The sequence below is a fragment of the Chamaea fasciata genome, unplaced genomic scaffold, assembly GCF_029207755.1.
Source record: "Chamaea fasciata isolate MVZ Bird 193981 ecotype frontalis unplaced genomic scaffold, bChaFas1.0.hap1 SCAF_4, whole genome shotgun sequence".
In the NCBI taxonomy this organism is placed as follows: Eukaryota; Metazoa; Chordata; class Aves; order Passeriformes; family Sylviidae; genus Chamaea; species Chamaea fasciata.
In genome coordinates this window covers 44,577,487-44,591,457 of record NW_027094089.1, presented here as the reverse complement: position 1 = coordinate 44,591,457, position 13,971 = coordinate 44,577,487, and the positions used below count along the sequence as shown (strand labels likewise).

At 39.2% G+C, this 13,971-nt stretch overlaps 1 protein-coding gene across 5 annotated transcripts in view; it reads right to left on the bottom strand.

Moving 5' to 3' along the window:
* Positions 1-1,056: 1,056 nt before the first annotated feature.
* LOC136288367 (3'-5' RNA helicase YTHDC2-like) overlaps positions 1,057-13,971 on the bottom strand; it is a 33,968-nt gene continuing 21,053 nt past the window's right edge. For 2 of the 5 annotated variants that reach the window (XM_066181413.1, XM_066181414.1), the window contains 8 exons: positions 13,360-13,555; positions 12,109-12,209; positions 10,592-10,881; positions 9,989-10,166; positions 8,859-9,062; positions 6,533-6,715; positions 5,237-5,333; positions 1,394-5,085 (listed from right to left, as the gene is read on the bottom strand). In XM_066181413.1, the coding sequence (XP_066037510.1) occupies positions 5,271-5,333; positions 6,533-6,715; positions 8,859-9,062; positions 9,989-10,166; positions 10,592-10,881; positions 12,109-12,209; positions 13,360-13,555 (1,215 nt within the window). In that variant the 3' untranslated portion in view covers positions 1,394-5,085; positions 5,237-5,270. Of the gene's footprint in view, positions 1,176-1,393; positions 5,086-5,236; positions 5,334-6,532; positions 6,716-8,858; positions 9,063-9,988; positions 10,167-10,591; positions 10,882-12,108; positions 12,210-13,359; positions 13,556-13,971 lie in introns of those variants that run through there. The other 3 variants (XR_010720511.1, XR_010720510.1, XM_066181412.1) reach the window with 3 other exon arrangements.

Genomic DNA, 13,971 nt, shown 5'->3' with positions numbered 1-13,971 from the left:
GTTACTAATAAAACTCAGTGAGTTTTTACAGACCCTGTAGCTTCTGTTGTTCCTTTTGATCATGAGCATTTATGAGTTTTGGACGCTTCCTTCCCATTAGGGGGGAATTCACAAGGGAGTGGTTTCACCATGGACACACCAACGTAAGTTTTGTCTCAAGAAGTGTTCCTCCTCTCATTTTTGGAAATCTCCTGAAGCAGTCCTCTAGGAGAGGACCACAGAGATGCCAATGGAGGAGAACGCGATCCCCGAGTGTTGGGGCAACGGTGGTGAGCAGGGAACAGCCACAAGCTCTCAGAGCTTGGCAGCTGCTCTGCGCCGCACCTCATGCCGCGACACAAGGACAGTGAACAGGAGCCGTATTCCTGCACCAGTCTCCCGTGTGGTCCCTGCTGGGATCCAGAGGCCCAGCCAGCAGTCAGCAGCCACACAGGACCAGGCCCACAGCCAGCCTGTTCCAGCTCCCTTGGCCGTGCAAGACCCAGAACTGCCACTTGCCCACACCGAGGATAACTTCTGCAGCACACATCTGTCAGCACACACCCCTGAAAGAGTGAGAAGGATGTGAGTGTCATCTCCCAACAGAGCCTTCTCATATGCTGAGCACCTGCAGGCTGGCAGGCTGCCCTGTATCCCAGGACACCTCTATCAGGTATAGGAGCGATGTCACAGAAAATATCCCTCACAAGAAACTACCAGGATCTAACTGTTTGGGCTAGCTCCAAGACATTACTTCCCACTTGGATCTGCCATATGCACCCTTTTCTAAACCTGATACAATTCTGAGGAACATTTGGCAGCTTTTCTCTAAGCTTTAAGCACACTTCTCTAGGTCTATTTGTTTTGCCTGCCACAAAAGGCCACTTCTCACATTACACTTCATTTAGGCCTCAGATCACCACTAAAGGGTACACCGCTGATTCTGCCTCTAATTTAACATGTCCAGAAGCAGTGCACCAGCCAGATTCAGCCCTTTTGTATTTGGTACTAATTACTTGCAGTCCATCCAAACTGAGTATAAAAGCCCAGCTGCAGCAGGATTCATAGACTACAGACTAAAGGAAAGACAGACACATCTATTTTAATGAACACAAGGAGTAGGAACTGTGAAACTCAGCATCTTTCCAGCTTCAATCTGGATCTTAGCTCCATGCTGTGCTTATCCTTACCTGAAACTAAAGCAAGGAGGTGATTATGATCTTCCAAATTCAGAGATACTGTTTTGTTCTACCTCTCTTACTCCACCAGCACCTTCTCTCCTCCAGCAGATGTGAACCAAACCCAAACTTTCATGGTTCCCTTAAACAGTCAATACGTATGTCCCAGTTGCCCCACGGGCCACTGGGAATGCTCCAGGAGACTGCAGAACAACTTCAGAGCCACTTCAGGCAAGATCAATACAAAAGTCTTTATCTATTGTTTCATTACACAATGCTTCATACAGGTTATTTGACAGCATGAAGACAATTTTAAAAAATAGAAAGCTGAAGGAGAGAGAAAGGCACCAAGTCCACAGAATCCGCTTTATGCCAACTAAGAGTCCCTTGTGCAATGGGAACACTGAGAAGCTGAACAGTTTACTACAGATTTTCTCCCACCTTTCCATCAATTTCACATCTAGGGAGAAAAAGACACATTCCAGCTTTTACTCTTACAAAAAAATAAGTTTACCTCTTAGGGTCCTCGTAATCAGGATTCCTCCAAATGACATGGCAATGAACAGCAACGACCACTTTGATCTTGTAGAGAGAAAGGGTAGCAGTCAGAGAAGACATGACTGGCACCTCAGTTTTTCACAACCAAACTACATTCAACTTACGCTCAGTATCTTGGTTTAAAATGTATCAAGCACGTTTATAAGAAATATACCAATTTCTTCCTCCAATTTCAACGGTACATCTGATGCAGCAAAATCATAGGGAAAAGAGTTACCCCACTCGGTCACCATTTTAGCGGCAAGGAAGACTCTTTTCACCATACTCCTGCTATCAGATCCAGATAAAAATCACAAGTTATCCAAGATAAGGAAGACATGGAGACAAATCATAGTAACCTTCATACGACGATAGCAACAGCACAGCCACTTTCAAAATAAACGCCAAAAAAACTTTCTCCATATAGTAAGCTGCTGTTTCTCCCCCATCCCAATTCAGGGAATGAGAAGGCTTCTGACATGCTAGTCAGAAACAGCTCCCCTTCATCCCAATAGCTAGCATGACTCTTCTTAATTGCTGTTTTGCAGATGTCATTTGCTGGTTTTCCCTAGTGACATGATCATTATTCAACTTCCCTTTTAAAAATAGAAAATCTTTGGACAGCCAAACTGCTTCTGCCCTCAGAGATGACAGGGTGAGGGTTGATGTCATATTGAATATTCATCAAAGGCCCAAATGATTGCGTTACCAGGCAAGTGGCCAAACGAGTGATGGAGGTCAAGGCTTAGGAGTCTTCAGAAGCAATGTGGTAAGAGGGCAAATCAAGTCTTCAAAGCAGATGTTCAGCTGTCAATTCCCTTCATCATGATAATTTCCTTCACCTGCAGAGCAAGGCTTGAATATTACAAAGTGTCTACCTTGTGAACACATCCATGCCAAAAATCTAGCAATCAGAGAAAGGCTGAACCTTTCCCAGCTTTCAGCATTGATGGCAACATTCTACAGCTGAAAACCAATGCTTCCAGTAATTCCACAAAACGCACAACCATCATGTGTCCTGGATGGTTCGCATTAAACATAGTTCAAGTGTGAAACAAAGCAATGAAAAAGTTACGAGTCCTGGCAAAACTACAGCAGTAGAGAACCTATCTATCTTCATTTATGCAGAAAGTTCAGAAATATTTCTTATGGTAAGTATCAGAAAATAGGTACGATTTCCTGATTATTTTTTTCAAAAAATTAATCACAAATATCTTCCCTGATCTTACTTATACTAAAAACTAATTTAAAAATTATATATTTAATACTTACTGAAAATCTGAGAGCAGAATAAGCAGGTCAGGTACCTAAATAGGCTAATTTTTTTTGTTTTCCTACAGACACTTAGTACACATCCAGTAATTATTTTCTCGTTTTTCAGCCTGCTATGTTAGCATTTTCTACTAAGTAAATGTGTCATTTTTATTTTCACGATCTGGTGGCTCTTTTCTTCATTGCTCATTCTCATTAGACACTCCCCATTTTTCACTTCCAGCATCCTCAACAACTAACTCTCATTTCATGATTAAGAGGAGAAAATGGCTATTTTGTCACACTTGCCAGTGACAGGCTAAGAGTTGGATTCAATGAACTTAAAAAGTCTTTTCCAACCTAAAAAACTCCATCCATGGTTCTATAAAAAACTGACAAAACACATTCCCACTGAAAGAGCCAGTCTTCCTACAACTGATTTTGAGAGAGAATGTTTGCAGTGCAGCTAAAAACTGACTTTTCATCTGTCTGCTCTCTCTGCCAGATCATGGATTTGAGCAGAACCTGCGTGCACGGCTTTTCTTGGGGAGGCCTTTTTATGAAATGATTGCATCTTGACTGGCGGAGAGAAGTTAGCAACATGCCAAAAATCTGACTCTTGTCCAAATGCAGGGTTCTTGTACATTATCTTGACTATTATTGTATAAATTAAATAGGAGTGCTAAACTAGTAATAAATGTCTCCCAAGGGGGAAAAAAAAAAAAAAAAGAGAGAGAGAGAGATGGATTTTAAAGAACACTGCTTGGTTCAAATGAGTCTTCAGTTCTGGATTCAAGATGAAAACATATATATATTTTTTAAATTTTGTTTGTTTGTTTGTTTTTTAAATGCCTAAACATTCCTTTTCTTTTAAATCTAAGGATACCTTTTTTTGTCTCCTTCTCTTTCACAGTCATCCATATCCTTGGCAGCTTTTTTATTGATTGCACCAGGTCCTGCAGTAGCCTGTTTCAGGTCTAGCTTAGGTTTCTAATGATGCTGTGGCAGAGTTAATGAATACATGGGACAGTCAGAACTATGAGGACATCCTAAGACAACATGAGAAACTAAGTAGAAGCTCAGAAGCAGAAAAAGCTCTCAGTTTATAACCTAAGAATGAGCAACATTGCTGACAGTGAGCAGACTGAATTTCTAACAGCCTTACATTACAGTATGTTAATGACTAAGGAAAAATCCAATAAACCAAAACAGCAGCAGCACAGAAGAAAGAAAAGAACTTGAAAGGCGAGGTAGAGAAAGAAAAAATTAAGATTACATTGAAAGATGAAGCAAGTTGTACTGGTAATTATTTTTTATAGAAGAAGTAGAAATCTTATAACAATGCTCAAGTTAGTGAACTACTACTAGGCCACAGGCCTCTGAAAGACTATTTCAGCTTGTCAAAGTGTGAGTATTTTTAAAGGAAAAAAAAATCGAAGTGGAAATACCACTGGACCAACCCACACTCAAAAGTCTCATGCTTCTTTCCCTTCTGTATTTAAACTAGAATTCAAAATCTAGCTTTCTCCAGCAGTCTAACTGTTTGTATGAATTTAACAAATATCCTTCGCTCTTGTACTGTGCATACGGAAGTTCACCAAACAATTACAGAATCTCCCAACATATCTGGAGACACCTATGCTCAATTTATTTATTTTACTCAAAAACTGCAAGAATGATTAATTAACATTAAACTCGTTTCTTTCATACATTTACTGGATTGAGAATGCTTTCAATGTAAGCTGTCTGCTGTGGTATTTTAAACCCACAAATAACTTACATGTGGTGCATTGCTTTAAACTCGGTTTTGAACTTAACCACACTTTCAAATATCTGCACACTACTGTAGAAAAAATAATTCAGTCGAAAAAAATATTGGTGGATAACCTTATGGACATTTTTTACAATGAGGAAAGACTGAGAGAAACATAATTCTCACTTTTTTTTTTCTTTTTTTTTTTCTTTTTTTTTTTTTTTTTTCCTTTCTTTTTTTTTTTTTTTTTTTCTTTCCCCACTGCTAGCTGCCCATTATGACTAAGAGCTTCTGGAGTTAGTTTCCTTGTGCCACCTCTTCCTGATCTTGGTATTGTAGATATGTTGCTGCTTCTAGTGGTTACAGCTGATGTTTCAACAATGTCAGCTAGAAAAAAATCAAAAGAAAGAAAATATTTAGTCCTCTCTGTACCTGCTCTTCCACAAGCAACAGTTGACAGTACTGTAATGATATAATGTATGTTGATACCTTTTCCTCTATCATAAAACCAGAATGCAATACATGAAATAATAACTACCTCTATCACATTATGCTTAACCAGTTGGGTTTTTTCATTCCAAAGGAATATGGTCCCAAAGCTGCAGCAACTGCTCTCCAACTTGGGGTTCCAGCTCCTAGAAACCATCAGGAAATTAGAAGAGTTATTAGCACTGCTGCCATTGTGCATATAAAAACTATTGATTACAACATCCTTAGAAGAGGTGGCTGGTGGTCTTTCTGAAAGAGTTGTTACTTTTGCTATTGTGAGATCTATTACAACTACCTCCTCAACAAGGTCTCAACAGGAGATTAAAAACTTTCATAAGCAATCCTGGCCTACAGCTTGTTGGGGGCTTTTTGTCTCAGGCAAGATGTCAGTTCTGACAAAAGAATTCCTAATGAACATACCACCACAAGAACAGATGCACCATACAATTTGAGCCTTCCACAGGTCATTTCCTTATTGACTAAAGATCATTATTCTCCACATCTTTTAACTTTAATTCCATGAAATGTGGTGGAGAATGTGGAAAGGCAGGTCATAGATAATGCAGTGGCTCTTGGTGGAATCACAGACATTAATATGAACCACTTTTGACATTGTTGAGACTCTTTAGGTCTTAAGAGCCACTTAGAAGAGAAGCACTGTCAACTTCAACATGTGCTACATTCCTTTCCTTGTTACACTATGCTCCTTTCCTCATTCTTACAACTGAAGAGGTTTTGGGGAAGCAGTGAGAAGGCAATACAAAAAGTTTAGCTCCAGAATCTTGTAGCAAGGCGATGCTTTGGGAGGGGACTGAGGAGAATGCAAAAACTGCCACAGAGAATTCTTGTGGAAATTCTCTTCTGGCTTTTTGTAGTTGCATTTAGCTGTAACAAATTGGACAACAGTACTAAGCTTTATTCTACCTCAAGTATCAAGATTCTCTTGAGGCTTTATGGAAAACACAAACCCCTAATTACAAACAGTTATGTGGGTACGACAAGCTATCTTATCTCGGGGAACACATTTGAATCAAAAAGAAAACAAACCTCCAGAAATTAAAAAAAAAAACCAAACCACCAAAAAAACCTTATTTATACTTGAAAAATCCAGCTGACTGGATTTTTTTTTTTTTTTTAACAAACAACATTAAGCAAGAAACTGGTTTGATTACAACAAACCCACTACTTCAACAGTAGATCTGCATTAGCAGAAGGTACCATGTGCACCAAAGAACTGTGATTCAGATTAATACATACATAAGCACAGCTGAGTTCAAGGCTGAACAAGCTAATGAACAAAAAACAGTTCTACCAAGTAAAGAAGACTTTAGAAGAGAGTACCTACCTGGCCATCTCTGCTTATTTGTACTTTCCTATTGTCATTCCAAGGGTTGAGCAAATGATGCGCAAACTGAAAAGGAATGCTTTCTTTTCGGATCCACTCCACTTTAAATACACCTCCGAATCCAGCACACCCCCAGTCCTGACTTTTCTCACACCCTATCGATGAACTCATTCTAGCAAAACCCTGAAAATAAAATTTAAATATGAAACAACAGACAGAATGTGATCATATCTATTTATGCTGCAATTAAAGAAATGAAACTTTCATATGAAACTTCCCAATTAGTTTCAAAGTGATTCAAACACTCACCCATGTGAAGCTGGATCGTCCAAAATATTTACAACCTAGAAAGTTACAAGTATCATTTGTTTTTTCAACTTCAAATATACCTTCTAGAATTTGACCACAAAGGATGTCTTTCAATTCATCTCTCACAATTCAAGGCGTCTTTTTAAGCTTTGCAACAGAGGTTGAAAAGCTGATGTAAAAACATTCAAAATGCAAGGTATTAAGATGAATGTTCTATGTTCGTTAGCTATTCCTCGTTACTTGTACTAAATTCTTTCAAAAATCCATTCTTTCCGCCTCGCCTCGCCTCTCCTCGCCTCGCCTCGCCTCTCCTCGCCTCTCCTCGCCTCGCCTCTCCTCTCCTCTCCTCTCCTCTCCTCTCCTCTCCTCTCCTCTCCTCTCCTCTCCTCTCCTCTCCTCTCCTCTCCTCTCCTCTCCTCTCCTCTCCTCTCCTCTCCTCTCCTCTCCTCTCCTCTCCTCTCCTCTCCTCTCCTCTCCTCTCCTCGCCTCGCCTCGCCTCGCCTCGCCTCGCCTCGCCTCGCCTCGCCTCGCCTCTCCTCTCCTCTCCTCTCTCCTCTCTCCTCTCCTCTCCCCTCCTCCCCCCTTTGTTAACAAACTACATATACAATTAAAAGTGGGGAGCTGTTCTCCAAAGAAAACAAGTCAAAGCTGCTTGAAGTTCCTTCTTTAATGAAGCTGAAACAAATGCCAACAAGACGAGTATTGAGAAATTAAATGAAAGAAATCACAAATCCAAGACTGCATCTAACTTAAGGACACCCTTTAAACACACACACCAAACAAACCAAAAATAAACCCAGGCCTCGCACAGTGTATCAACTGCTCAGACAAATTTACTCCAGTTATGACTTAGGAGTCCAAGAGATGCAGTGCACTGCCTCAAGTTACCAGCACACACTGCTGCTCTAAGTCATGCAGTCCTAGACAGCTCAAGCCTTAAATGAAAACCAATAAAAATTAATAAAAGGAACAGAGGAAAAATACAGGTGGAAAGTAGAGACACCTGAGGCAAGAGAATAGAAGGAATGTTAATCTCACGTTCCCATGAAGGTCCAGTGCATTGTCAAAACTGGAAGGGCAGGGCAACATAATCCACCAACACCCTGACTTCAGTGTGTCCTCCCCTCCCAGCTCTCTTGTCTAAGATCACCAATACAACAGTCCATTTTCAGACTCAGCTGCCATGGTGAAAACTGCTTTCCAATATGGCACTTACATTTGCCTAATCACTGTACACGTGTGCATTTCACCACAGTCTTTCACTGCTGTCACCAAGATCTCTATGTTTGGACTGGTTCATTACATTTTAAGTTCAGCTGACTTCTATTAATAGTTCACAATACATAAAGAGATAAATAGAACTTTCTTTACTTGGAACAATGGAGTTTAGCAGGCTCTACAACACAGTTAACCTGCAACTTTGCACTAGCAGGTCAAGTCTTTACCTTTAAACTGGCCACAGATTTTTCAGCAAATTGTTTCAAATACCTCACTGAATGTGAACTCAAGACAGTGCTGGAAGAAACACGGCCGCGACTTTCCAGTTTCCTACTCTGAGAAACTACAGTTCCAGCAAAACAGGTTTCATTACATTTTCTACTGAAAACATATGAGTTTCCTGGCTTTAGAAAGCTGTGACTTCATTCCATCTTCATTTACTTACAACATTTATTTTGGCACGCAGAGAAAAAGGCAGCAATCCCCTGCTTTGCATGGATTTCTTTGTTCACTGCTGCTGTTTTAAAGCATTTATGTAGGCTAGAAACATTATTCTGACTCATTATGTTTGGTGGCAATTTAGTTTTATCCTTTGAGGGGGAAACTGGGTTCATTAAAAGGGACTATTTTGGAGAAGAATGAAGTATTCTTCCCCAGCAACCAGAGACATTGGCACAATACTCTACTCATTACAAAGTCAGAAGTCACAAGCAAAGCCCTCCACACTATACACACCCTTTTGCTGCACTCTCCTAAATCATCAAGCACCATCACCAGCTGGCATCAGCTAAAGACTCACCTGGAACTGTCCAGACCCTTGAACAGAAAATATTAAGTAAACCGTGCTGCTTTCCCAAAAGGCTTCATTCAGTTTTTGTTCATTACTTGGTGTAGTGGACCAAATACCCTTCATCTGAGAAATCTCGATGTTCTGCAAGTTGCTGCTTTTCATTATAAAGTATCGAACTGGCAGATTTTGTCTTGGTGAAGGCGATTTGGAAGCCTGAAAGAATTAAATTAAATTAATAAATACAGTAAAATAAACCAGGCTTTAGTTCTGAAGTTTTACACACACACAGACAGACCCTTCACTGAGTTCTTCCTCTCCTCTCCAATATTATACAAGAAACATACTATCTATCAGCTGCTCTTGCCAGAATTGACTTGATAGTATATTTACATCTCTTTTACATTTTTAAGCATTTTTAAAAAATTACAATACATTCACGAGGGGCAGCAAACAATTACAGCAGAACAGGACTACAAAGTCTAGTGATTAATTACAATTCTTTCAAGTCTGAGACAACTTCAGATGACAAAAATTAATCACCCTAGACTGCAGCCTGTAGCACACACTTGCATGCCCATTTTCAGGAAACAGATTTTCTTCCTGTAACACGGGCTGAATTAAAAAAACACAGAGAGATTTATGATAGTAACGTCACTAAAAATGTATGCTTTCTTATACAATCATCACAAAAACTGCCAAGCAGTCATAATGAGGCAGACAACACACAACCTAAAGAAAATCAGTACCAATGTATGTTATAACAGAAACAAAGATAGAATCCACAGAGTTCAGACATCCACGTACTGTATACACTGTTACCGTTTATTATACCAAGTTTCAAAAAAACCCCAAATCAACAAACCCCCCCTCAAAATTGTTTTTGGTTTTTTTTTTTCTACTTTGGATAGCTTTACTTCAGAAGTCTGCAAAGAATAGTATTTTTACTCCATTACACTAGTACAACATGGATATTTATTCTTGATTTTCAATTCCAAAAGAAATATTATGTGCTTGTTAACAATAAAAATCTAAGTTAGGTTCTTAATTTATCAATACAATACCTGACAGTTGCTGAAAGATATCAGAAAGACATTCTATTAATTTTGAAGAGCAGGGTAATATGTTGATGAAAACTGTACCTTTCCAGGTACTGGAGAAGATGGACTACCACAGGGGCTAGGGAAGTTACTGCTATCCGCAGACTTCACTGATGATTGCTCTGACCTGTCATCTGAAGCTTGTTTGGAGTACAAAATACTTCTTCGTTTGTACTTCTGTGGCTGATGAAGTCTGGGACAAGTAGACCTCATTAGAACTCTATAAAGTAAAGGTAGATGATACATGACAGACGGTGAGTTTCGCAAGAAGTCACAGAACAATTTATATCTACATATCAGCCTACTGGATGACCACATATATTACAGTAATTCCAAAACATATTAAACAGTACATAAAAAAGCATGCATTCATTCTGGGTGTTATGGTTAAACTTCTTCTGCTACTTCCCAAGGAGCACAATTCATGGACACTATTTCTGATTGCTCTCCCAAACAGCCAGCACGTATATGAAATAGTTCTCAATGAAATCACAATTACAACACAGCACAGGACAGCGTCAAAGCTTTTAGCTGTATCTTTCTTTCTTTTTTTCTTTCTTTCTTAAGACTAGCAGAAATTCAAGTGATGCTTTTAGAGATAAATGAATTACAAGCTACAGTCTCTGGAAGATCTCAACATCTTACTTTTCAGCATTAGAGGAGTCAGACAACTGAGTTTCTGCTGTACTTCTCCTGGTGTTAGTTGGCCTCCATGTGGATGCTAAAAGACGATCTTCAGAAGTCACAGGTCTTGGCCTCTGACCAATTCCTGAAGGCTGCTGCAAACCTGCAGACTGTTCTTCACCAGTTAGAACAGCTACAACTGCTCTTACAGTTGCTTCATCAACTTGAGACCACGATTTAGAAGGAGCTCGCATACGACGCAGAAATAAGCTGTGCCACTTTTGTCTGAGTTGCAACAGCAAACCAGCAGCCTGCAATGAATTTCAGTTCTGTTAAAGACTTAAAAAAAAACTAGATCAGTTAGGCAAAAGCTACCCGACGTCTTTCCTATCAGGCAACAGCTGGCATTCTGGCAAACTGAAAGGCAGGACTAAGGTCTCGTGGAGGGGAAGAAAACCTCACACTTAAATTAACCTGGTATCTTTTCTTTCCTCAGCTCCAAGATCATTTCTAAACCATTTCATGCTGCACTGCACAGAACTTAAAATTCTATTGGAAACACAAAGGATTGTTCCTTTTTCACTTCAAAAATTTATCTTCTCTTCAAATGCAGTCCTTTCATGTCTAATGCCCTTCCTGCCTCTTCAGTTTGTATTTATGGGCTCTTTAGACATACTTGATGGAAAAGAGCTCTGGTTACTCTACCTTCTAACACAATCAGAGCTTCACAATAATCAGTACACTTGTTACCTTCAAGGGCTGGGGCTTTTTCTGCTTTTTATAAAACCTGACAGCAATTTTCTTTCAGCAGCTTCAGGTGTTCCATTCCAGTCAAGCAACTTCAGTCATCCTCTCAGAAAAGGAAATACACAATATGCCATTTTTACTGTTCTCTCAACTCCTGCTCAAATTTTGGCTAAGCCAGCTCAAGCTAAGGTCTTGTGTGCTGGGAGCACTACACAGCCAATACGGGGGACCACAAAGACCAGAAGGGCCGCTATGCAGCCACTACCACCTGCAGCTTGGAAACTGCGTCCTTATGGAAATGGATCAAACTTTTAAAACATCAGCTGACCCAAAGTGCTTCTGAAGCAGATCCAACAGCAGCTGACTGCTGAGGCTTTCCTGCTTCCCCGTGTGATAGCTGGGACAGATGCATCATGACAGAGGAAGAAGGATGAGCACTCTTGCAGTTGGCTAGGTACCCAATTCTTTCTTCCTTTTTGCTCACAGGTGCAAGGTTTAAGAGTTATGGGTTGTTACAACCCATAGGAAGCCCTGTAACTTGGATGCTGAATATGTGAATTCACGCAATTGAATAGCCTGGGCAAAAGGAGATTGAGTCCCTGTTTGTATGTTTTTAAAAGGTTAACTCATTCAGTATGTTTTCCTGTAAACTGGAGAGAACCTGAAGGGATCACAGCAGCCATTCTTACAGTAAATTTTTCATTATCCAGCTGTTCTAGGAATCCTTCCAGGATGGTAAGGCATAACTACTCTTCTACACAAAACAAGCATGGAAGTGATAGATTACTAACTTCAGAGTCCAGTTTGAGGTGGAGCCATTCATCTAGCTTCAGCAGTGATACACTGGAAGTGGTTCTGTCCTCCATCTCACTGTCACTGCTATCACTGTCTCCTGAATTAAGTATAAAAGGTGCATTAACATTTCCATATTATTTACACTTGTGTACAAAAACTTGAACATTAATGTATAACCAGCAATAAGCTCATTTTCCTTCTGAATTTTCACTTACCATGTAAACATTTGTAAGCACACTTTTTGATTTCTGCATCTACACCCCAGCGAAGGTCTTTGCTTCAGTTAGGAGAACAAATTCCCTAAGTTCCTCTTAAGGGCCCTACTACATAAACACCCACACTGATGTGATCTGACCCTTTCACGTACCTTCATCAATAACAAGCCATTATCAAACATTTGCCTGAAGTTGTTTGTAAAACCACACATTGCTCTATGCTTTATATCTTAGTATATATATTTGAAGTCCCATTAAGAAAAAAAAAAAAAAAAAAAACAAAAAAAAACAACAAAAAAAAAAAACATAAATGCAGACGTCTATTTAGGATTTCTTTTTCTTTTTCAAAGTACAGTTCCATCAGCATTAACACTATTTTAAGGGTAACGGTTTTGCAGCAAGTCAGGAAAGTCAGGTTGGACTCTCACTTCAATTCAAACTGATATTTCTACAGAACTGACAACAGATTATTTTTGCTTCTATTCTTACAGCACTCCATTTAAATATGAAACAGAAGGAAATTTTAATAAATTCTCTACTACTTCTAGCTAATAATACGGTTAATTGACTTTAAAACTTATCAGTAGAAAACAATCTTTAAAATGCATGTGTCAACTGGAAGCAATATGACTACCTGCCATGTTAACTCTAACTACATTATTCTGTTTGAATCATCTGCTTCAAAGCATCAAATAAACTAGGCTGTAGAAAAAAATCTACATACTACACTTCTCAGCTTTAGTACTGTCTTTAAACAGTTTGGTTGCATTTTTAATTTTTTTTTAAAACTATACTGTAGTTTCTGAGACTCCAGAACCATAAAAGTTATGAACTTAGAAGGATTCACAAAACTCAAGACATTTGTTACACAGCTTGTATACTATTCCTGAACAGCTACACAAACTATATATAGCTCTGTCGTTTCTGGAATTCATCAAAAGATGTAGAAAATAGACCTGAAAAGTAAGTTTTCCAAATCACATACTAGTAGAATACCAATGCCAACATTCCAAAATCCAGACTTCAGTATACCTTGACAGGATGAAGATGCCTGTAAAGCATTACTTGGTAACCTAGCTGGTCCACAGAAGAGAGCCACAGTGATGGGAGTTACAACAGAACAGCACCTGATGTTCGCTATCCTGTGAGCTCTCGTCATTTCGTCATATATCAGCCAGTCTGTAGGGAGTGCCTCAACAGCTGCAGCTTGGCCATTCACTGGGGGAATCTGTGCAGGAGCAAACAAGACTAGGCTATTTTATCTTCCATGACTAATTGAAATAAATTTCAACTTCTTACTTTATGTTTGTAGAAAGAAATACAGAAGTATTTACATACACAAGAATAAAAAAAACCCACAAGTATGTTTAACCAGACTTACAAGTTATCCTATCACCTTGAAAGCAAATATTTTGCTTTAAAAGAGGATCTAAAGAAATACCAGTTTCAGGGCAGAACTTTTTCCTCGTAACATGGAGCAGAGGTTGTTACCTCTTCAAAATACTTTTAAAACTAGCTTTTTCTTTTCACTATTTTGTCTTGTTTCACTTTCAATTAGCAGGACTCACTGAAATACTGAAAAAATAAACCAACTCCAATTTTTCATTTTATCACCTGCCAGAAAAAATATTTTCTCAAAGTTCC